The sequence below is a fragment of the Xenopus laevis genome, chromosome 4S (assembly GCF_017654675.1).
Source record: "Xenopus laevis strain J_2021 chromosome 4S, Xenopus_laevis_v10.1, whole genome shotgun sequence".
Taxonomy (NCBI): domain Eukaryota; kingdom Metazoa; phylum Chordata; class Amphibia; order Anura; family Pipidae; genus Xenopus; species Xenopus laevis.
This window is the reverse complement of record NC_054378.1, coordinates 48,846,944-48,871,964: the sequence shown is the minus strand read 5'-3', so window position 1 is coordinate 48,871,964 and position 25,021 is coordinate 48,846,944. Positions and strand designations below refer to the sequence as shown.

General features: G+C 39.5%; 1 protein-coding gene across 2 annotated transcripts in view; it reads right to left on the bottom strand.

Annotated features, from left to right (window-relative positions):
* Window positions 1-2,991: 2,991 nt before the first annotated feature.
* Window positions 2,992-25,021, bottom strand: part of zc3h18.S (zinc finger CCCH-type containing 18 S homeolog) — a 64,538-nt gene continuing 42,508 nt past the window's right edge. The window contains exons 10-20 of one of the 2 annotated variants that reach the window (XM_018240467.2): window positions 17,336-17,620; window positions 16,804-16,917; window positions 15,366-15,449; window positions 14,380-14,526; window positions 12,986-13,135; window positions 12,644-12,652; window positions 11,955-12,115; window positions 10,261-10,550; window positions 9,467-9,563; window positions 6,538-6,634; window positions 2,992-3,886 (exon numbers count right to left, since the gene is read on the bottom strand). In XM_018240467.2, the coding sequence (XP_018095956.1) occupies window positions 3,685-3,886; window positions 6,538-6,634; window positions 9,467-9,563; window positions 10,261-10,550; window positions 11,955-12,115; window positions 12,644-12,652; window positions 12,986-13,135; window positions 14,380-14,526; window positions 15,366-15,449; window positions 16,804-16,917; window positions 17,336-17,620 (1,636 nt within the window). In that variant the 3' untranslated portion in view covers window positions 2,992-3,684. The remainder of the gene's footprint in view (window positions 3,887-6,537; window positions 6,635-9,466; window positions 9,564-10,260; window positions 10,551-11,954; window positions 12,116-12,643; window positions 12,653-12,985; window positions 13,136-14,379; window positions 14,527-15,365; window positions 15,450-16,803; window positions 16,918-17,335; window positions 17,621-25,021) is intronic. The other variant, XM_018240469.2, reaches the window with a different exon arrangement.

Genomic DNA, 25,021 nt, shown 5'->3' with positions numbered 1-25,021 from the left:
GATAGTCGTGCAAAAGACGAGGCCATTAGTCGCCAGGCGACAAAATCTCCCCGAATCTCCTCGTGTGGCCTTACCCTAAAACTGGTTTAGTATTAGCAACTTTTTAAATAGTCCACATCTGATGGCTTTTTATGTACAGTATTTTCATTGCTGTGATGTCACTATTCAGCTTGCAATTTAAAGTAATATTCGTCTGCTAGGGACACTATCTCCAGCAAAACACTATTCCCAAAGACACCTTATTATTGCTATAATGTTATTATTATTCTTACAGTTATTGTAACTCTTTGTTGTGTAGAATTAATGAAATCCCTATTCAGCTTTCAGTTTCACATCCAAACTGGTGCATTTGGGCAAAACTAGTGTTCTCCAGTATTAATGTTTTCAACTCACAATAAAATGTTTTCCCAGAAATCCAGCTTAAAGGGGTCGTTCACCTTCCAAACACTTTTTTTTCCAGTTCAGTTGTTTTCAGATTGTTTTTTCAATTGCTTACCATCTTTTATTTTTTTTTTTGAGTGGCTTGGATGATTTCTTGGACAGACATAATATCAAAGGCTATTGTGATACTAAACTCTTGAATTAGTCTAGTTCAAGTTCAAGTAAAATAATGAAAGAAACAACAATTGTGGGTTATTGATATTTTGTTAGAATTTATCGGCCACAGAAGACAAAAGGCAGCTGTATATCTCCCTTCCGCATCAATGGGAAGTTCTGTAGCCAGCCAGCAAGAATGTATAGGAAAATCCAAAGCCTGTGGAATCTTATAAATGATTTACTAGAGAAGCTGATGTGGTCATACTGGTATTCACTGTGTTCTCTGCTCTTAGCAGTGCCCGTCAGGTATTCCCACATTCTTGGCACCTGCAACTTTTTCTAAACTTAACGAAGTGAAGAATAATACTTTAGCTGCACTCTTCATTACACATTATAAAGAAACTGGAACCCCTGAATAATGCTCGTACAACAGCCTGTATGTAAAAAAAAAACGTTTCATATAAAGAAAGCCTTTTCATGAAAACCTTAGTGTGTGCAAATAATCTCATACAGAATCAGTTATTGCTGTCATTCATTCTGTCAACAAACGTGTCAATTATTTAAGGGAGGAAGGCAGCAAATTATGTGCATGCTGGTTTTAGTGCATTTCTCTCTGAAAATCGGAGTAAAATGGGATGTTCCCGATATTGTTCAGAAGAACAGTGTACTTTGATTAAAAAGTAGATTGTAGAGGGGAAAACAAACGGTATAAAAAAGTGCAGAAAATGATAGGCTGGTCCGCTATAATGCTTTAAAATGGCAACCAAAACCATTTGGAGAAAACGGAAAATGCTGTTTGTGAGGCAAAAGCAAGAAATGCAGAAGAATTGTGGAATGTAACAGGTGCCAGAAGTTGGTGGACTCCATGTAACACAGATGTGCAGCAGTTCTCACAAACACTGTTTATACAACTAAACTAGTTTTTCCAGTTTATACAGTGAATGAGCTTAGAAAGAAGAATGCAGACTCTTATTTTATGGAACAGACTAATATTCCATTTTCTTCACTTTCGGTAAAGGAATAACACACATTTTTTTATACATGTTCTTTAGGTGAAATCAATTTTTGTGATGAGTGAATTTTTTTTGGAGTCTATGCGGCGTCATTTTGGCAAATTTGGCAAACATTTGGCTCATCACTACTATTAACATCTTCAAATAGTTCAAGGGATCTTTGCCATTAAAGGAGAATTCAACCTGTAATAAAAAAAAAACCCTCCGCTGGGTAGACCCCCCCTCCCCCCAGCCTACCTGCCCCCCTGGGCAAATGCCCCCTAATTTTTTACTCACCCCTCCGTGCAGATTCTGGCCTCAGAGTTCACAGCAGCCATCTTCTTTCTTCGGGCCTTTTCGGAAGTTTCAGCACATGCGCAGTTGTAGTAAATTTCCGTTCCCGAACCACTGCGCATGTGCCGAAACTTCCGAAAAGGCCCGAAGAAAGAAGATGGCTGCTGTGAACTCTGAGGCCAGAATCTGCACGGAGGGGTGAGTAAAAAAGTCACGTAAATTTCCGAGTTTTTTCAGAATATTTTCATGACTTTCTGCGCATGGTGGGGGTGCGGGTAGCCTGGGGGGAAGGAGGGAGGGGGGTCTATCCAGGGTGGGGGGGAAAGGTTTTTTTTATTACAGGTTGAATTCTCCTTTAACTACTTCATGAACTCGGCAGGTTTTAGGTGGAAATTAGAACGGTTTCTAGTGTTGAGCTGTGATAAATCTCACATTCAAGTTCAAATTTCCAGTTGGTGTTTTTATTCGAAATTGTGAGCTTTGACGCAAAAAAAGGTTTGAAAATTCAAATTCAAATTCAAATTCATCATTCGAACCTTAGCAAATCTGCCACTTAATGTTTACATGATTTTCAAGTAGACAAAGCATGGGGATCCAAATGATTGGAAGATCCGTTATCCGGAAAGCCCAGGTACTAAGCATTCTGGATAACAGGTCCCACACCTGCGTGCAGAGTATGCAAAGGGGAGATTAATTTGGCTCACAATCTTGTTCAACATCACAAACGAATGAAAAGAAGCAGTTTTTCCTTTTCACTTCTTTGTTGCTATTGAAACTGTAGCTTACATGCAGTCCGGATGCTAAAAAACAATAACAGTATATTCTGTGATAGACTTTGCAGTAATTACAAGTTGGACTCAATCTCCAGAATCCAATCACTGTCCTTTAAAATCAGATATACAGTAACAATTCAAATGTGAAGGCATGCTCAGATTTTGGCATAGACAGTATTGTTTTGTTTTAAGGGACAAACCATGGTGTAACTAGATGTTAGTGGGCCCCACAGAAAATTAATTTTAGGGCCCCCACAAATACGCAAAGATTGTCCTGTTTTACCAATACATAATAAAATGGCTTATTAATTAGGGTTTCACGGAATCCCCTATACCTTGTATAGTAACCAAACACTATGAAGCTGTAATGCTCTGAACAAAAGACAAGAAAGGTGTTTTATCAAAATACTTTATTTCAGGGGTACATAACCACCCCAAAAATGTCCAAGTCAACAGAATGACATCCCAACAACAGCACTGCATTGGCGTTTTCATCCTAGTTCTTCATGTCTGTCCTCCTCCTTTCTAACCTAAAACAGCCTATGACTTCAAGTTAAAAATGTCTCATTCAGGATTGAATCGATATATATATGTATAGTTTTTGCCTTCCTTGGAGGACAGACCGCGCATGTTGTAGCATGGAGATGCTGCTGAGGTGTGATGAGACTGGCAGCGTCGATTTCATTTCCGGTTTAGAGAAGGAAGGCTCTTTGTTAGAGGCAATGATAGAGCCAAACGATTAAAAAAAAAATTTAAAAAAAGAACACTAATTGATCGTCAGGAAAGATCAAACACTTCATTTTACCACCCACATGAAGTGTCGCATACTCTAGATATTGGAATATTCTCGATCCATAGAGGATTCATTTGTGTTCCTGGGCAACCATATGACAAGAGCAAAGATGATGGAGAGATTTTATTCCACAATGATCTTCCTCTACTTCATGCTTTTGCAAAATGAGGATGAACTTATGGCCAAAATAAATGAAACAGAGGTGGGGGTTGGATTCCCCAAAATGTGGCCACCTTCAAGCTCAAACTGTACGTATAAAAACACAGAAGTCTACTTATTGCTCGTGGAGCTGGGGCTATACTTTGCCAGGAATTTTGGCTCTCTTCCGTGCAATAGCATCCTCCACCGCTTTCAGCTGCTTCAGAAGTTCTTCCCTGCGAGATAATGTGCTGGGCTTGCTTAGCTTGGCAGCTGCAGGAGCCGGGATCTCTGGCCCTTTGCCTGGGATGCTGGTAACTTTGCTTGAACTCTTCGGCTGTGGGGACAGAGGGCGTTTCCTAAAAGGTATAAGGTAAAAAAGCAAGTTATGGCAAAGCAGAGAAGCAGAATCCTTGCTCTGGCTGGGGACAAGCACCGTAACATAAAACAAGTTTGCTTTTGTTTAAACAAGACCCGGCACCTTAAGAAATGATTCCAAATCCTGTTTTATGACGTTAGTCAAGCAAAATAAACGTCACTTGCACTTTAAAAATTATTTAAATCTCGTTTTTCTTTGTCTTGGAATTCACAATCACAGCAAGTAGGCAGCAGCCATTTTGTTTACACTGTTATTAAGGGGTGGTTTACCTTTAAGGTAACTTTTAGTATGTTATAGAATGTCCAATTCTAAGCAACTCTTCAATTGGTTTATTTTTTTATAGTTTAATAATTATTTGCCTTTTTCTTCTGACTCTTTCCAGCTTTCAAATGGGCATCGCTGACTCCTTCTAAAAAGCAAATGCTCTGTAAGGCTACACATGTATTGTTATTCCTAATTTTCATTACTTATGTTTCTATTCAGGCCCTCCCCTATTCATATTCCAGTCTCTTGTTCAAATCAGTGTATAGTTGCTAGGGTAATTTGAACCCTAGTAACCACATTACTGAAATGGCAAACTGGAGAGCTACTGAATAAAAAGCTAAATAACTCAAAAACCACAAATAAAAAAAATGAAAACCAATGGCAAATTGTCTCAGAATATCACTCTCTACATCATACTAAAAGTTATTTCAAAGGTGAATCACTCCTTTAAGGCAAGCTTTGCATCATGCCAAAATATTTTTTATGTGTGGTGTGGGGCATCTGATGCCCATGTCCTGGCTACACAATTAGATGGTGAGGAGGAAGGGAGCATGTGGAGAGTGCAATAACATCAAGGAAGTGCAGAACGGAAAGGCCTAGAGGCGGGGCAGGCAATATATGATTGACAGCTAAGACTTTTATACAAGTTTATAATAGGTATGGATGTTTTAATAAAAAAAATAATTTGGATTTCATGTTTACTTTAAAAAGGACTTATTATACAGATTTTTATGCCTGGGTGACAGATCCCCTTTAAGCAGTTCAGTCCAAAACCTGTGGATTCAATAGGCACACTTTATTAGTGGGATACGGGTGAGTGGCAGCCAGACTGCCTATGCCCCTGTTCCTCTGGCTGCCTTTCATCACTCATTCATATAGCTGCTTTTGCCCTGCCCTTCCAGTGACATCAGAGATAGGTGGGTTGAGCACATTTAATATGTAATGGCTGCTTGCCATGTCAGGTCATGCCCAGGTTAGATTAGCAGTGATCCCCAACCAGTAGCTCATGAGCAACATGTTGCTCTCCAACTGCTTGGATGTTGCTCCCAGTGGCCTCAAAGCAGGAGCTTATTTTTGAATTCCAGGCTTGGAGGCAAGTTTTGGTTGCATAAAAACCAGGTGTATTGCCAAACAGAGCCTTAACGTAGGTTGACATTCCACATAGGGGCTACTAAATGGCCAATAACAGAACTTATTTGGCACCCAGGAATATTGTTCATGCTTGTGTTGCTCCCCAACTCCTTTTACTTCTGAATGTTGCTCACGGGTTGTAAAGGTTGGGGATCCCTGGATTAGAGTCTAAACAAGGCTCTTTAATAAAATCTTAGATATTCTTCTTGTTAAAATACTACAGTCTTCCAGAGACTATTGTAAACACCTAAAAACTAGCTTTAGATTGTGGGTTTTAAACCTAAGGTCTTGGTGCAGTGATGTAATTAGAAGCTACAGGACTTGCAAAAAAAAAAATCTTTTTTTGGGCAAGTATCCTGTTTTGCAAACAAATACTGTACTGATATTGCACATAAATGAATATCCCAATCCACCCTATAAACCAACCCCAAGCAGGATCTGCTGCCAATATTGTTGCCAATGCACTTTGTGATGGGTAATAAAAGAAAGGCAACTCTTTGCTTGGATACATTATGAAAAAAGTTAAAGGAAAACTATACACCCAAAATGAATACTTGAGCAGCAGAAAAGATGTGTTGAAGCAAAAGACATAACTCTGTCTGTTAATTGGCTCATGTGACTTAACATGTATAGTTTGTTTGGTATGTTTGTGTGCACAGTGAATCCTATGATCCCAGGGGGCGGCCCTTAGTTTTTAAAATGGCAATTTTCTATTTATGATTACCCAATGGCACATACTACTAAAAAAGTATATTATTATGAAAATGGTTTATTTACATGAAGCAGGGTTTTACATATGAGCTGTTTTATGCAATATCTTTTTATAGAGACCAACATTGTTCAGGGGTATAGTTTTCCTTTAAGAAACAATGGCTAACATCAATATAAGCACCAAGAACAATATGAGAATGAGATCTTCTAATACACTGCAACATCTTTTATGACAGGGCTGTTATAAAGACCTATTTGTAAAATGTTTCTGAAGTGTACATAACCCTCAGCTTTGCAGATACATCTCTGTCACTTCAGTAAAGAGGAGAATATTAGAGAATAGTAGCTAAGGTACATTATTGTGCAGTAAATTGCAATAAGTTTGCAGAGAGGTCCCAGCATGCAGGATCAGTTATAGAATAAAAGGCCCCATGGTAAAGTAGAAAGGCCAGGGTAGTGCAAATCACTTTGCTAATGAATAGTTTTTGGGTCCACATATGCATACAATACTACAAGACTACTTACCTCTCTGTCTGAGCAGGAGCTGGTTTTGGATTCTGAACCCGCTGGCGGTCAGGTTTTGGGGACGGTGGTTTAGCGGTCTGCTTGCGATCTCGTATAGCTGTTAGGCACAATCATATAGAATCATATTTACGTATCCTTTAATTAATATATTAAATAGGCAAGAATATATCCTTTCAAAAATTAGTTTTTAGGCCTTTATATTGTAATTAAATATAAAAAAGTTGCACCCTTACTCTTTTTTTCTTACCTAACGGATTTTTATCTCTCAATCTTATACTAACAAAACCTTGGCACCAGTTCAACTTAATGTAGAGGGGTCACAAGGTTCGGTATTTGGCCTGTTATTATTTTCTATATATGCTGTCTTTGGGGGATCTTTATTTACAAAGCTCTTCATTCCTCTGCACCTCACTACAGCTCTTTTGGCCTCTCCATTCATTTCTGTGTGACTCCTCTCTGCATTTGCTTCATTGCACCACCCATTACTATTGCTGTTAGCAGCCATACACCATGTTCTCTATTGGGAATGCCAACCCTGAATTCCTACAAAGAGATTCCTCCCACAGTCTCCATAAAAAATTAATTAAAATTGGCTTGGAGGCAAGTTTTGGTTGCATAAAAAACAGGTGTACTGCCAAACAGAGCCTCCTGTGGGCTGACAGTCCACATAGGGGCTACCAAATAGCCATTCACAGCCTGGCATCCCCAGGAACCTTTTCATGTTTGTGTTGCTCCCCAACTCTTCTTACATATGAATGTGGCTCATGGGTAAAAAAGGTTGGGGACTCCTGATATAGCACAACTCTCATAGTCATAGTTTACCCAGGGGTAGAGTCAAAAATATCATCCACTTTTCAAATAGAGGAAGACATTGCAGATGCAGATAAATTTCTATTCTTACATGACCTCTACATGCAATTGATTACAAATTAAGGATGCACTGAATCCACTATTTTGGATTCGGCCAAAGCCCCGAACCCTTCGAGAACGATTCGGACGAATACCGAATCTACAAATGCAAATTAGGGTGGGAAGGAGAAAACATTTTTTACTTCCTTGTTTTGTGACAAAAAGTCACATGATTTCCCTCCCCACCCCTAATTTGCATATGCAAATTAGGATTCAGATTCGGTTTGGCTGGGGAAGAAGAATCCAGCCGAATCTGAAAAATGCTGAAAAAGGCCAAATCCTGAACCGAGTCCTCGATTCGGTGCATCCCTATTTCAAATGGATCAAAGGAAGAAGAATCACTGTAATTGATTTTATAGGGATATTTTGCACATACTCGGGTACACATACTCGGGCACACACAAACTTGGTGGAAGTTTGCATAATTATGAGGGGTCTTATTTTTAGTATTTTAGTGTTTTGCTTTCAAAAATAACTTACAACCACTGAAGTAAACGGAGGCGTTCTTGGAATAACACAGTGCTAAGACTATGCCAGGACTGCACAAAGGAATGCATTCAAACCTGTATTTAGAATGTTCCATCTGCTCTCAGGATTAACTTCAGAAAGTGTTGATTGCTTCTGGCGTTAATAAAGAATTTTAACGAAAATATGGAAAAATATGAGTTTATTTATATCACTGGTTCCGGCTGCTGCCATTTGATACAAGTGATTGAAAAAGGTAGTCATTGGTGCACAGTATAGTGACAGGAACTTTTGCATGTGTGGATTTTGGGGGCACATGGACAGAAGGCCAAAAAGATTAGAAAAAAAAAAGAGTGGAAGTTGCAAGTTTAGGGAATGTCTGCATCAACTGGCTAATCACAACGTATACCAAACAGATTTATGTCTGGTATCTTCTTTGAATAATTTGGGCCCATAAATCTGATTGCAGCTCATTTAGAAGGAAACAGATTGTAAGCAAAGTGAGGTCAGCCAATCAGAAGGATGTGCGATGTTACCTGTGTGCATTGATGCTTTTAGACAACTCGTTATCACAGACTCTCTGATGCAGAAAACTAGAAATACCCGGATACATTATAAGATGGGTTTCTGCATCTTTTATTTATGTACAGCAGATCTGGGCAAGTTCCCAATGCATGTTCTATCCAATAAACCCACTTATTAGCTTTAAAAGGTCAACAATGGAAACACCCACAGACTAGTGCATAATGGCCATATAGATAACATGGATGGATTAATTGCCCCAAAAAAAGAGTAGCCCACAGGCAAGTTAAAGGAACAGTAACACTAAAAAATAAAAGTGTTTTAAAGAAGTGAAAATATCATGTAATGTTGCCCTACACTGGTAAAACTGATGTGTTTGCTTCAGAAACACTACTATAGTTCATATAAACAAGCTGCTGTATAGCAATGATGGAAATTGAAAAAAAGACTATATGGCCCAGGTTAAATAGTGGATAACAGTTAACAACATTATGTTCTACAGAGTTTGCTGTGTAACCTGAGCCTTTTCTCCTTTGAATGGCTGCCCCTATTTCTACACAACCCCTTGTTTATATAAACTATAGTAGTGTTTCTGAAGAAAACACAGTTTGGGCAACACTGCATTATATTGTTTTTTAAAACACTTTCATTTTATGATGTTACTGGTCATTTAAGGTCCATGTCAGAATTGTGGGGTGCAGCTCATGCTTATCCAAATGAACCAATGATGCAACAGGTCAGCCTGTTTTTTATTGGGGGGGCATATCAACATTGGTCAATACCAACAATATAACATCAATGTATCATTAATAAAAAAGGATGAAAAAAATCATCAAAATAAATGCCCAGTGTGTTCCCCGGTTTAGCTGTCAAGACTAAAGTGATCATAGGATTTATGTGAGGCGCATTCTTATAGTAACATTAAAATAAATGGCATCACTAACCCACAATTATGAACATGTGATCTCAGAGAACAATACAGATATAGTTCAGATTACTCATGTGTATTATAGCAATGTAAAGAAACACTTACTTCTGTCTGGTGACAACATGGGCTTTTTGGCAGGGGGTGAGGCCTGTTTGTCCTTGTCTGATGGTTCATAGCGTTTCCTGTTCCCTTTGTCTCCCACCTTAAAGATACAGCAAGTGGAAAAATACAACAGAAGTGGTAAGTAATGATAATCACAAATCAACAGCTGATTACAAATCTCTCTTGCAGCCAGGGCTAATTAACTGGTTTGTCATTATGTCCAGAGTGACACCGAATACAGCACACTTCCTTTTTACTAGGGATACACCAAATCCAGGATCCGGTTTGGGATTCGGCCTTTTTTGCATATGCAAATTAGAGGCAGGGAGGGCAATCACGTGACTTTTTGTCACAAAATAAGTAAAAAATGCTTTCCCACCCCTAATTTGCATATGCAAATTAGGATTCGGATTGGGTTCCGTACTCGGTGGATTCTTTCGCAAAGGATTAGGGAGCTCGGCCGAATCTAAAATAGTGGATTCGGTGTATCCCTACTATTTACCAACATTCATTGAAAAGTCAAAGGCTAGAAAATCACAGCAGTCAGTGAGCCAAGGCTGTGCTTAGTAGATAAAGAGTTAAAGGGATTTCCAGGGTGGTTTCTGCTTTCTCTGCTTCCTCATGTCCGACTCCTCCTGGCAAGCAGCCAAAGAGGCATTATAATGTACAGGGACTTTTTTTTTTTATTATTGTTACCAGGTCCATGGAGCTTTTAGAGAATAATGAAAAGATTTCAGTTACTAGCTTGCAAACACTGATGACAACAAACAGCCAAATAAAGGAGTGAGATTTAGAACCTTATTAAGGAGAGTCAGTTTGATGTCCTTGTGGGCGCTGAAGCCACTCGGGGCTGCTGGAACAAGAGGCGGTTGAGCAGGCTTATTAGCAGAAATAGTTTTTGCAACTTTAGCAGGAGCAGCTTTAAGAGGCTGGACAGGTCCCATATCCCGTGACCGCTTCTCTTCTTTAGTCAGTCTTTGCTCTTCTTTAGTCAGTCTTTGTGCTTCTTTAGTCAGTCTTTGCGCTTCTTTAGTTAGTCTTTGTTCTTCTTTAGTCAGTCTTTGCTCTTCTTTTTTAGTTTTGTCTCCTGAAGCAGTAGAGACATTATAAGATGCATGAAAGGAAGAATGGGTATCCTGACACCATTAATAAAATAACTGCCCACTACAAGATTAAGGGATACTGTGACGGGAATTTTTTCCCCCAAAACGCATCAGTTAATATTGCTGCACTGAAATATGTTTCTCAAAAGGGCAAACAGATTTTTTTATATTTAATTTTGAAATCTGGGGCTAGACATATTGTCAGTTTCCCAGCTGCCCCAGTCATGTGACTTGTGCTCTAATAAATTTCAGTCACTCTTTACTGCTGAACTGCAAGTTGGAATGATATCACCCTCCCCCCTTTCCCCTCCCCTGCATCCTAACAACAGAACAATTGGAATGTAACCAGACAGCAGCTCCCTAACACAGTGATAACAGCTGCCTGGTAGATCTAAGAACAGCACTCAATAGTAAAATCCAGGTCTCACTGCGTTATATTCAGTTATATTGAGTAACAGCCTGCCAGAAAGCAGTTCCATCCTCAGGGCAGAGACACAGTTAGATTCGGGGAGATTAGTTGCCTGGCGACAAATCTCCTCTGCTTCAGGGCGACTAATCTCCCCGAACCGCCTTCCTGCAAGCTAGAATGTAAATCGCCAGCGGGATGGCACTCAGAGCGCCTCATTTTCCGAAGTCGTCCGAAGTTTCCTCGTGAGGCAACTACGGAAAACAAAGAGCTATCCCGCCGGCGATTTTCATTCTAGCTGGCGGGAAGGCAGTTCGGGGAGAAAAAAAACGGTGTAAAAAGATATGCAAAATAAATGGCAAATGTATTGTGTTGTTTGTTTTACGCCATTTCACGACTTATTTGCCGCCGTTATTTTACACTGCTTCATACCTTTGTAAGTAAGTTCAGGTGGAAGTTGCTCAAAGAAAGAGCAAGTAAAATAATGACGCCATTTTTACACAGCAATGCCTGCCAAATTATTCCGTCATTATTTACACCATATAATAAATCTGCCCCTAAACCTGACATGGGGAATTATAACCCAGCTGTCATGCATCTTTCATTTCCCTGCCAAGTTTGGAATACACAGAGAGATATAAATAAGAAATATGCACAGATAGCATGTTCTGTGCACCGTGCAAACTATAAAAGTTTATTGCCTCTTTAAAAAACCAAATATATGATTTATCTTACTCTTAACCAAGGTAACATTTCCCTTAAAAATTTACCCCATATGCAATAAAAGGCACTAAGTTTGTCCAGGAGCAGTAACCCATAGCAAACAATAGGATATTTGCTTTTGAACAGGTGACCTGTAAATTCTACCTTCTAGTTGCTTTGGGTTAATGCTCCTGGGCAAACTTAGTGCCTTCTATTACATAACCCCCTGTATGCCATTAGCCAGGCTCCCATGTGTGATGCATCAGTATGCTGCTGTTACCTTTTTCTTTTTTGTTGTGGGCAGGTGTGGGAGAGCGGGAGCTAGCAGAAGAGATGGGACTGGCAAGGTCAGCATACATATCATCAGAATCTGCACTGCGCACAGAGCTGCTGCTAGAGGAAATACTTGATGCGGCAGAGACACTGCTCACACTTAGGGATCTGAAAAAAATTTATTTTGTCAGAGAAGGGGTAGAGCATATCAACTCTACAATAATTCATACTGATAATAATCACATTATCAGTATAGAAACGATATTAGTATATGCATTGCGTGATTTGTGCTCACTGATCTCCATCATTATACATTAATATAAATTTATAATTAATATTATATATTAAATGACAACATGTCTGCAAGTGGTACAGGACTTGAATTTGGCCCAAGCTTATCAGAGAAAAAAAAGCCACAGAGAAGTGACAATTTGTAAAATTGCCATAAATAATAAGGATCTATTTACACTTATTTACTATACTTATGTACATAAATTGCACACTACTTTAATACACTATGGATATTATACGGCTCCCTCAAGTTGAGTGCCAGTTTGCCACGAGGCAAAGAGCATTTCTCAAGAGAATTTCTTTACTTCTACAGCGCTGCATATATGTCTCGTCTGTGGCATGAAGAAAGTTTGCAGGTAATTTGACAAGAGTGTAAATTCTACAACAGAAATTTGTTCCACCTACCTAGATTTCCTGGTGTTTGGATCCAGAAAAAAACAAACAAAAAAAACCCCCAAAAAAAAAACATTGTTAGCACATCATAGGAATGTTCAAAAATTGCTCAAAAGTCAGACAGTTTATACAGAATTTAATGAATTAGAAGTCTTAGACAGGCCTTTTTTTCTAACGAGCAAGGTCTTCTTTACCTCTTATATTGGTCAGTAAATTTGCAATTGTTTGCTGTACTGTCTAATGCTGCAGTGCCTTACAAATATGCATCAAAAATATGGTGATGTTTACTTTCATTCAACTCCTATCTTGCTTGAAATTAAGTCTAATGTAACCTTATATAACCTTCTTACATACCTTGCTTTCCTAGTAGCAGACGGAGAGGGTGAGACAGATGAGGAACTGGAGTGAGAAGATCTGGAAAGTGAGCGAGACCCCGACCGAGATCTAGAACTAGAGCCACTGTAGCTGCTAGCACTTCCACTGATACTGCCGCTTAGAGTTCTCCTTAGAGTAAGACATTGAAATGGTGAATGTAGGTGGTGCATTAAGAGGTTACCCTCCTATTTTAGAACTGCTAGTTATAATAAAAAGCTATAGAAACATCACTGGTACCTTTATTTATATTAAAAAGATATTGACAGCAGAGATTAAACCTTTTTTACATGTCTTTGCCATAAAAGTATCTGTCCAGTACTTTTATATTACCTATATGATCCCCCATGTTTCTCTATGAGTGGACTGCCATATTTGTGTGGCAATAGTCCATCAGTGCTAGAAAGGGACAGCCAGGTTTAGGAACGTCAAGAAACTATAACAGACCTATCAGCGAAAAATGATCAGTGTGACCTGTAGGTAACTTTTTTTTTAAAGTTTTTATTTTAAAATTTTCAAACATTCAACATACACAATATGAATAGTAGAGGTAGAGAGAGAAGAAATAGATATTAGAAAAGAAAGTTGTGAAGGAAGGAGGAGGGGAGGTAAGGTACAGACTGGCATATACATTATATTAGAATACTTGTAGTTAACCTGCTTGTACTTTCAACCAGGTACCCCAGACAGCATCAAATTTTTCAGGGCAGCCCCTTGACAGATAGGTCAGTTTCTGATTTGAGAGAGAATCATTTATCAACTTTTGCCAATATTGCAGTGTAGGAGGGTTAAGTGACTTCCAATGCATTAATATGGCTTTCTTGGCAAAATACAAGAGCTGTAGGTAACAAAGTCTAGAGTAGGAGCGTAACTGGAGGTCACCCGTTATCCCCAATAAACAATTTTCCGGTGAACGAATACTTGGTAATGCGAGTTTTTCATTCAAGAATTGAAGTACAACACTCCAAAATCCCTGGATTACCGGACAGGTCCAGAATACATGAAACAAGGTACCCGGTTCCTCTCTGCACTTGGGACATAGGTCTGAAACATTTTCATAAATTTTAGCCAATCGGTAGGGAGTTAAATAGACTCTATTCAAGAATTTTATTTGTATAAACCTGTCCCTCATAGAGATAGATAGCTCAGTGACTAACTTGAGAGCATCCTTGTAGGTAACTTTTAATGTGCATTAGTTTTATGATTTTATTCATGAAACTATACTTGTCTGCCTACTGGCAACTTCCTAGTTATGTCAGAAATTCCATTCATAACCCACGAGCCTTGCCACTGACAGCAGGACCAGTGATGGTGGCCCAACTGGAGATTATAATCTGGGCTCCATGCTACGGTTGCCAGCCCTCAGTAAAATTTACCTCCTTGGACGAACTTTCTTTGTCACCTCCTTTGGTCTGCCGATTCTATTATCGCCTGGTTTCGGAACGTCTGGAGCACTTTTCTGTGGTTTCACAGGCAATACTGTCACTGGAGGAGCGGTGGGCTTTTTCAAAATTTGTTTTTCTCTAAAAAAAAAAACAAAACAAAAATGTGTTTGATGTGCAAATAACCCCCTTAAAATATTACAGGGGCAATATATACTTGTGTTAATTATGATCCCAATAAATATGGTTAGTATTGGACATCTAATTTACTGTCTCAAGTGTTTTAACCGTTAACATGCACAGTTACTGGTTTTAGAAAACAATGCATAACAATGAAAGTGAAAGCATTTTGATTTACACTTCATTCCACACACCTTCTAGGCTCTTAAGAACAGTTGTGGGAGATGGAGAAGGTAATTATTCAAAAAGAATTTCAGAGTTAAACCTCTGGATAAAACTGGCCATACAGTGATCAAATCTGTTCATTTAGTGAGGTTGCCAAAATGAATGGATCTTTCAATGATATGCCCACCATGAGGTGGCCAATATTGGGCATTAGGGCTATGGGAAAAACTTGTTGAGTTTTGGCCAGATATTGATCACTCAGGATAGGGGTTGGAACAATCACAGGTCAATGAGGAAGGTCGGGCCGAGGTGGCAGTTTTTATACTTATGTATGGCCACCTTATAGTACTCCTCTTTAACTATAAGCATAGACACAGGCAGCATATGTGGGAAGGAAGGAGTCTGTTGCCACAGGTGAGGGCAGGTAGTATGTGTAAAAACACATCGTTGGTACTTTATAATGAAAAGACAAAAAATACAGAATTTAATTAAAAGAACAGAAAATATTTTCAACACATTATGCTAAACAAGGTACCTATTGCCTTAACCTAAGATAACATAAATTCCCCTTCGTAATCCATAGACTCTTTATGTATACTATGTCACCAATCATTCTTTAGACATTAAATACTTACCCTTTAGCTGCATTAGGCTCCCCTTTGGTTTTTATGGGTCCTTTATGTGGAGAAGGTGAAGGTGACGGAGATGAGGAGAATGATCTAGGCAGAAAAAAAAAAACCACTGCTAGTAGATTTTACTGGGAGCTGGAAAACAAAGGCAATGCCAATCTATGTCCTTGGCTTGCCAATACCCATCAAATGAAAACCGATGATTACAAGGATCAATGCACAAATCAAGAAATAACGAACATAACCAATTAAAATTCTGGGATGCAATATCTATGTCCTTCTATGTTCAGCATGTTACCCATGCTAAAGATTAAACACTTGCTGGCGAGAGCACAAATTAAAGCAGTCACCATCTCTTAAAGGAAGAGTAACATCAAAAAATTTAAGTGTTGTAATGGAAAGAGAATATAATGTACTGGTACCCTGCACTGGCAAAACTGACGTGTTTGCTTCAGATAAACAACTATAGTTTATATAAACAAGCTGATTTGTAGCCATGGGGGCAGCCATTGAAGCACAGGACACTCAGTAGATAGATAATTTCTAAACAATCCCATTGCATGCTACAGAGCTTATCGGTCATCTGTTGTGTATCCTGTGCCTTTTCTCCTTTTTCAGCTATAATGGCTGCCCCCACAAATACACAGCAGCTTAACTATATAAACGGCAGTTGTGTTGCTGAAGCAAACACACCAGTTTTAACAGTGCAGCACAGCAGTACATTATATTTTGATTACCTTAGGACACTTTAATTTTTTGGTGTCACTGTTCCTTTTAGGTAACATACACTGAAACAACCATTCCATGATATGCCAACCATGAACACTAGGGCCAAATGATCAGATCACAATGACAGAAGTATACAGACTGCCGGGATGAGGACCACATCAATGAGCTCAATGCAGTCATCACATCACACCAAGATATTTAAACCTGTCCTTTGCTGTCCTGTCCTACGACCACCTTAAGTCTAATAACTGTCTGGTAGGCATGTCGGAATATACCATACACAGGCAGATAAACTGATTAAGCTAGAAGGAGCCAAATCGGCAGCTAAAACCTGTCTTTGTATGGCCCCCTTAACACTGTTACGAAAAAGAAAGAATAACATAGCATGCCTGGATACGTCATGCTTATCACACTATCCATGAAATTTAGCCTTGTATTATTATGCTTTGCCTTTTAAATTAATGACACAAACTGTCCTGTTATAATATTAAATATAAACCCATTTCATTTTCATGAAATGTGTACTGATGTGTATTTTTCAGAAATGTTTCAATCAAGACTGTGGCTTATTCAACTCGCCTTTGCAAAAGTGAAGTGACTTGCCAATGGCAGTTTGATTCGTGGAAGTTCTACCTGTGTTATGAACAACTTTGTTAAGATATCCCTATCAGACACAGTGCAAGCATTAGACAGCTAAAAATGCTTTAAAAGTTACCTGGACCCACTGCCAGAGAATGAGCTGCCACGGGATGATTGGCTTGAATAGGAAGAATAAGATGACGATCTAGAGCGTGAGGAACCAGTGTATGAGGAGGTTCGGGAAGATGACCTGAAACATAAATTATGCAGGGTAATATTTAGCCAGAATTCTTTGATAAATGTGAAGGAAAGGATGATTTTTTTTCCTTAAAGTCTGATAACATCCCTTGATGTAAACACTAAATTCAATGGCAAAGTTAACATGGGATCAAATCACCACTTCAGTGAATAGCTGCAAGTGGTGATAAGAAAGGGTAAAAACCTCATATTTAAGGTGCACAGCTACCATAAGTGATATGAAAGTCACATATAGGATAACCCCACCCTTTTGGTGAACAGTTACTATGGCTGACTATAAGTTACTTTTTTTTTTTGCTTTATTATTGAGGGTGCAAATGGCAAAACGTTGTTACTTTTCTTTCTTAGATTAATCCTTAGCCAGAGCAAACTTTCCTAGAACAAAACAATGTCTTCTTTGTCCATCTCACCTCGAGGAGTTGGACCCTGATGCAGAGGAGCCAGACGAGTGCCTCCGTCTCCTTCCTCGGCTGGGTGATGCAGAAATACCAAGCTTCTTTTTTGGAGACTTGGATCGACGCCATGGATCCTTCCACTCATCTGCTCTTTTTACCTGTGTAGAACCAGTTGCTGCAGGGGAACCAGAAGCAGCAGCAGTGGCGGCAGCAGCAACAGTAGCGGCGGCAGAGGTAGCAGTATTAGTAGCTACCAAAGCAGTAGTAGAGGTCTCCTTCTTGGATGCATCTGTTGGGCGGCTGCAAAAGGAATAAAAGGAAGGGACTCCATTAATAAAAAAAAATAATATCCAAAAGTAAGGTCTTGAGCTGTATTAAAAGGGGCATTGATTAAAGGAGAAGGAAACCCCCTGAGTGCAAAAAATCCCTCCCCCCTCCCCTGTGTTGCCCCCCCCTCCTCCACCCTGGCCTACCTGTCCCCCCGGGCAAATGCCCCTAACTTGTTACTCACCTCTCTGCGCAGGTCCTGTCCACGGAGTTCACAGGCGCCATCTTCTCCCAAGCGGTCTTCTTCCTGCTTTGACCGGCGTTTTTGGCGCATTTATCCGGTACGGATCTACTGCGCATTCGCCGAATGTCCCGAAGTGAAATCGGAAAACTTTGTGACTTTTGGCACATGCGCAGTAGATCCGTACCAGATGCTCCTACTGCGCATGCGCCTAAAACGCCGGTCAAAGCAGGAAGAAGAACGCTTGGGAGAAGATGGAGCCTGTGAACTCCGTGGACAGGACCTGCGCAGAGGGGTGAGTAACAAGTTAGGGGCATTTGCCCGGGTGGACAGGTAGGCCAGGGGGGAGAAGAGAGGGGGGCAACATAGGGGAGGGTTTTTGCGCCCAGGGAATTTCCTTCTCCTTTAACGAGAGGAGGGGGTCATTCTTCCACTGTATAGAGCACTGGTAAGGCCGCATCTAGAATATGCCGTACAGTTTTGGATGAGAGAGGGTACAGAGAAGGGCAACTTAATTGGTAAAAGGTGTGGAAAATCTTGGCCAAATTGGAGATGTTCACACTAGAGAAGAGGAGCTTAAGGGGTGATATGATAACTATGTATAAATATATAAGGGGATAATATAATAATCTCTCTAATGCTTTATCTGACGCAAAGTCACCCATTCTGATTAGAAGAAAGGAGATTAGGTCTAAATATTCAGAAGGGATTTTTTACAGCGATGATGTGGAGTTCTCTCCTGGAATCAGTACTGGCTGATACATTAGATTGAGAAGGGGCTGGATGGCTTTTTAGCAAGGGAGGAAATACAGGGTTATGGAAGATAACTCATAGTACAAGTTGATCCAGGGACTAGTTTGTCATTTTGGAGTCAGGAAGGACTAGCAGTTAGGCAGGTTAAAATAGTTAGAAGGTTGAACTTGAACTGTTTTTTTCAATTTAACTTACTATGTTACTTTAGGTCATGCGTCCTGGAGGTGCAAAGTGCACTTTATTGGCAATATATTTGCAAGGCAAAGGAACAGTGATGACACACTCTGAAAGCTCTAAAAGTATTACTGCAGCGAGTAGATGTTTTGTATGGGGGAACCCTTTATTACCTACAACCACATCCTGTCTGGTTGCACAAACCGCATATTGCCAGGACAAGGCTATGGGCAAGTCAATTTCTCAATACAGTTTCTAACTGTGACTAGGAAACAATGCTAACAAAGGGAAAAATTACAAAATAAGGAAATATGGATCAAGATAGGCAAAGAAAAGTTAGAAAGCTACAAAAATAAAAATAACTATTATTCAATTTGATTCATCAAGTCAATAAACACCCAGTTAAAGCATGAGCAAAAAAACCAGGGCCTATGTTGAAAATGCATTCTGTCTATTGATTTGAAAGAGAACTAAACGAAAAAATCACTTGGGTAAGCCAAATATTATTGGATACCAAATACCCCTGCACCTGTTAGCAGAACCGTAACTGGGTACTTCTGTAGAAGTTGATGCGCCACAATTTTCTTTGAAATAGCAAGGGTGAAAACAAAACAAGAAAACATCAGTAGTGTATAACTGAAAAATAAAACTTAAGAGAAAGAAAATGTCTTTTGTTTAACAAATATGCAGAACACACAACAAATGTCCTGTTTATTTGGCTCATGCTAGATGAAGAAGTGTATTAAACTAAGAAAGATTTGGTTCAGTAAGATGTTTGCTTTGAAACGGGAAACCAGTACAGTGATACCTGCTGATAGGATGCTATGGGTTACTGTACCAGTGCAAATTTAGGGGTAATGTAATAAATGGTGATATTGGTGACGCAATATGTTGGCGCTATATAAATACATGTTAATAATAAATACTTGTTATAACAGAGGAGTATGCAGGCACATCGGGAGAGAACTGTGAGATTTATCGGGCAGATATCTATCAGGAAGGCAGTAACGGAGACATGGACAGAGAAGAGGTGAGTGTATAATGTATTTATAAAGCACCAACATATTCCACTGTGCAGTACAATAAATGGTTGTATGCACTAAATGTACAGATCTACATACAATTTGCCACCAGTATGAATTCATGCAGTTTAGTTAGTACAGTTTTATTTTTTTGTTTTAAATTCAGTTATTTGAACGGAGTCAATGGGAGACGGCCTTCCCATAATTTAGAGTTTTCAGGAGACTGCTTCTGCTTTTTGTTGTACAGGTATGGGATCCGTTATCCGGAAGCCCATTATCCAAAAAGCTCCGAATTACAGAAAGGCAATCTCTCACAGACTACATTTTATCCAAACAATCCAAATTTTTAAAAAACGATTTCCCTTTTCTCTGAGATAATAAAACAGTAGCTTGTACTTGATCCCAACTAAGATATAATTAATCCTTATTGGAAGCAATAACGCTTATGTTTACATTAATTTCTAGTAGACTTAAAGGGGACACCACACCCAAAAAAAATTATTCCAAATCCTATTTTACCATGTTTGTCATGAAAAAGAACTTACACTGCATAAATTATTTGAATCTTGTTTCCTTTGGTCTGGGAATTCATAATTATAGCAAGCAGACAGGAGCCATTTTGTGGACACTGTTATTAAGACAAGCATTGTATCATCTCAGAATCTTGTTTGTGCACCAGAATGGGGGACCTGATGTCAATCTCCATGCACTGGCTACACAATTAAATGGTTAAGAGAAGTGGGGGAATGTGGGGAGAGAAGTGAGATCCAGGAGAGTGCTGAATGGAAAGTGAAATGAATTGCCTGCCTCACAACTATGCCTAAGGCATAGAGGAGGGGCAGGCAATATTTGATTGACAGCTGAGATTTTTAAAAGAGTTTACAACAGCTATGAACACTTTAATAAAAAAATAATTTAGATTTCATTTTTAATTTATTATACCACTTTTTATGTCTGGGAGACAGGTCCATTTTAAGGTATGAAGATCCCAATTACGGAAAGAGCCATTATCCGGAAAGGCTGGACCCCACATACAATGGCCCTTCCAATCACTGGCCCCCTGTTCTGAAGTGTAATTTCATATTAGCACATATTCATTTGGATACAGAACTCAAAATTCAGGGGCAATCCTCTGATTTGGGTGGAGGTCAGTGTCTAGTTTTTGTTCCTCCCAGTCCACCAATATGACTACATGCAGTTAGGTTAAAAGCATTTAATGAGGAGTTCTCAGTCACTGAGCTTTAATCAGTTTAATGTAAAATTAAAGGCTTTAAGTTTCAACAGCTCTAGATCATGCCATGTTATGTTATGAACAAAGCAACTATGAAAGTTTGCAATATAAGTACACAGAAACAATAATGCAGGCAAAATTTCCAAATCTGTAATAAAAACTAAGTTCTAACAAACTAAAAATGATACTCGGTAAATAAAAATATGATCAATCTAAGATGTTAGGAGGAAACTGTGCCCAATACAACTCCCAAGAACAAGGAGTGTCAGCATGTTGAAAAGATGCAGTTGCATTGTGATTTGTTGCCTCATCTGAAACAATTGTAAACATGCAGCAATCAGAGCTGTGTGATTCTAGGGGAAAGGTCAATTACAGAATTTCGAGATTGCCTCATTAGGAAGTAACATATCTTAAACGTCATATCCTAGTTTCTAGGAGTTCCTTTAGGCTAGGGTTGCTATTAGCAGGGCTGGAACTAGGGGGGTAGGCAGAAGAGCCAAAGCTTGGGGGCCCAAGGTACGTACATTCCCTGTTGTCCAACCCTAGTTGAGCCAAGCAAGTGCTGAGCAAGTTCCCCTCCCCAAGGCAAATCATGCATAAGGGTAGGGGCACACTGGGCCATTCGGGGAGATTTAGTTGCCTGTAAATTTACTGCGACCAATCTCCCCGAAACGCCTTCCCTCTGTCTTGCGCCGGCTAAAATCAAAAATCGATTGTGCTAAAGCACACGCGGTGCTTCGCATTCCGAAGTCGCCTGAAGTTTCCTCATGAGGCAACTTCGGAAAATGAAGTGCCGCGTGTGCTTTAGCGCAGTCGATTTTTCATTTTAGCTGGCAAAAGACAGAGGGAAGGCTTTCGGGGAGATTGGTCGCCGCAAAGTCGCCAGGCGACTAAATCTCCCCGAATCGCCCAGTGTGCCCCTACCCTAAGGATGCCTGGTTGCTCATAGGTTTGCATGCAGACATTCGCACACACGCCATTTTATCATATAATTAAAACAGGACCTGCTTATCCACATAACAAATACGACATATTAAAGTGATCAATGGTACAATAGCTGCAAGGAGTTCCCCACATACGCCCCCCCCCTTACTGTAGGTCCAGAGGAGCCATCACCCAAACTTGAATATTTTTCCTATAGGACCAATAAAATGGTTAAGCAGCTAGAAACAGAAAACATAGAACTAGTTGATATGCATTTTCATGCAAATAAATAAAGACAAGGGATCCAGAAAGCTGCAAATTATGGACATCTATTAGAGTAAATTTTATGCAAAAAAATGCAATTTTTTCAAATATTTCTTTTTCTTTATATTAATAAAAACAGTACCTTGCTGCATGGACCCCTAATGGTGACAAAACAATTGAGTTTATTTAATGTTTGAATTGTTAGTGAACTTAAAGTGATACTAACACTAAAAAAATACTTTTTAAAATATGAATGTACATTAAAAGTTACTTATAGGGCATGTTGATTTTTTTTGCTGAGAGGTTTGTTTTTGTTAGCAATTGTTAGTTGCAGTTTCTAAACCGGACTGTTTTGCCAACCTGACTGTCCCATCTCAGCCTGTCAGTTAAAGTTTCTAATGCTAACGGACTCCTGCTGCACAAATATGGCAGCCCCCTCATACAGGAACATGGGGCATCAGACAGGTAATGTAAAAGCATTCTGCAAATTTAAGTTCTAAGTAGCTTTCAAAGGCAATATTATGATAGATGTAAAAAAAAAAAAGAGTTTAATTTCTGGTGTCAGTATTTTTTTTAAGGTATGGTGATCCAAATTACAGAAGAAGCCTTTATAGAGATACATAGTATAGTATAGTAGTACAGGTGTAGGACCTGGGGTTTTCCACATAACGGATCTTTCTGTAATTTGGAACTTCATGTAAACATTAAATAAACCCAATAGGCTGGTGTTGCTTCCAATAAGGATTAATTATATCTTAGTTGGCATCAAGTACAAGGTACTGTTTTTTTTATTACAGAGAAAAAGGAAATAGTTTCTAAAATTTGGATTATTTAATTATAATTGATTCTATGGGAGACAGGCTGTTATTTGGAGCTTTCTGGGTAACGGGTTTCCAGATATGGATCCCATGCCTGTATATAGTAAACCCGAAAGACAGGTAACAGATACCATACCTGTATTTGATTAGCAACAGTCTTAATTTGCCAATGAGCAGATATTTGCCTACTGTAGACATCCACATGGTGGGCTATATCGGGCTGATTTAGTAATGTAGTTATAGGCCAATTCATTATTAGGTTTATGTGGCCCTTACCCAATGTGATATTTGAACATATAGATACTGGTCAGCAGGCTGTTGGTTTTGCCCCACATACGGTCCAAGAAGCTACCAACTTGGTTTGAAGAAGCCAATGTGGCAGTTACAACTGGATGTATAATGCCAGCTTATAAAAATGTTTCATCCAATAGGAGTGGTGAGAAACATTAAAGGGGTTGTTCACCTTCCAAACACTTTTTTCAGTTCAGTTGTTTTCACTTTTATCAATCACTTTCCATCTTTTACCGGTTTTTCAAAAAATGTAAATTTAAAGTTAATACTCATGTCTCTAGAGGTTCAGTCTGGCAGCTCAGTGATCCAGGAGCATTCTGAACTGTTACAATTTGCTACAATTAGTGAATATATTTCTAAGCAGTAACTGTGGAATATTAGCAACTATACAAATATACAGACAAATATAAGAAATGTATCAACTTAATGTATCAGTTTAGAACAGTTAAAGAGTCGGTTAGAGTCCTGCGGTTAGAGTCCTGCGTGGGTCCATTTTTTGGAACCCGTACCGACCCGTACCTGCAATCCGCAACCCGGACCCGCATTCTTAGCCGCAAGTACCTTATTCGCAACCCGGACCCGCTGACCATCAAGAATCAGGAAGTGCTGTCATTGTAAACCAGAAGTGACATCATCAGAAGTAGGTGTGATCAGAAAAAGGAGTAAAAATCGATATTGAGAAGACGCGCGGCCTGACCTGCGTCTATACCCGCACCCGGAACTTCTACCCGCAACCTGCAGGGCGCCAGTGGTGCTTTAGAAAAATAAAACTTTACATTTCAATATTAGAAAAACCGGTCACAGATAGAAAATAGAAAGTACCGGTAAATGGAAAAAGTCTTTATTTCTGGGGAACTATCTGAAACCAACTGAACTGAAAAAAGTGTCTGAAGGTGAACAATCCCTTTAATTACATCTGTCCCCTGTACACCTGCTATGCAAAAAACACTATAGCCAAACTACATTGTAGAATCCACTGCTTATGTTTCCAAATGATAGAGCTTCTAATAAAAAGATAGTGTTGAATAAATTATTTGTATTTCTGTAATTTAGTCCTATTAAATCATGAAGCAAATGCTTAGGGATGCACCGAATCCAGGATTTGGTTCGGGATTCGGCCTTTTTCAGCAAGATTCGGATTCGGCCGAATCCTTCTGCCCAGCCGAACGGAATCCGAATCCTAATTTGCATATGCAAATTAGGGGCGGGGAGGGAAATTGCGTGACTTTTTGTCAGAAAACAAGGAAGTAAAAAATGTTTTCCCCTTCCCACCCCTAATTTGCATATGCAAATTAGGGTTCGGATTCGGCTTGGTATTCGGCCGAATCCTTCGTGAAGGATTCGGGGGTTCGGCCGAATCCAAAAAAGTGGATTCGGTGCATCCCTACAAATGCTAGATCCTCACGAGGAAACTTCGGGCGACTTAGGAAAACTAAGTGCTCCGTGTGCCTGCCCCCAGGTGATTTACATTTTAGCCGGCGGAAGGCAGATCGGGGAGATTAGTCGCTGCGAAGAAGAGGTGATTTGTCGCCTGGCGACTAATCTCCCCGAATCTGCCCGTGTGGCCAGACCCTAAGCATTCAAGGGCAAATTTTACAGATGAAAAGTGTATCCTTTGGCTTGCTGTCTGCTGGTGTCATCCAACAACCCTTTACCACTCACACTGTAACAGATTGCTTTTCTTGAGCACTTATGGACATCCCAATCAGTAAATAA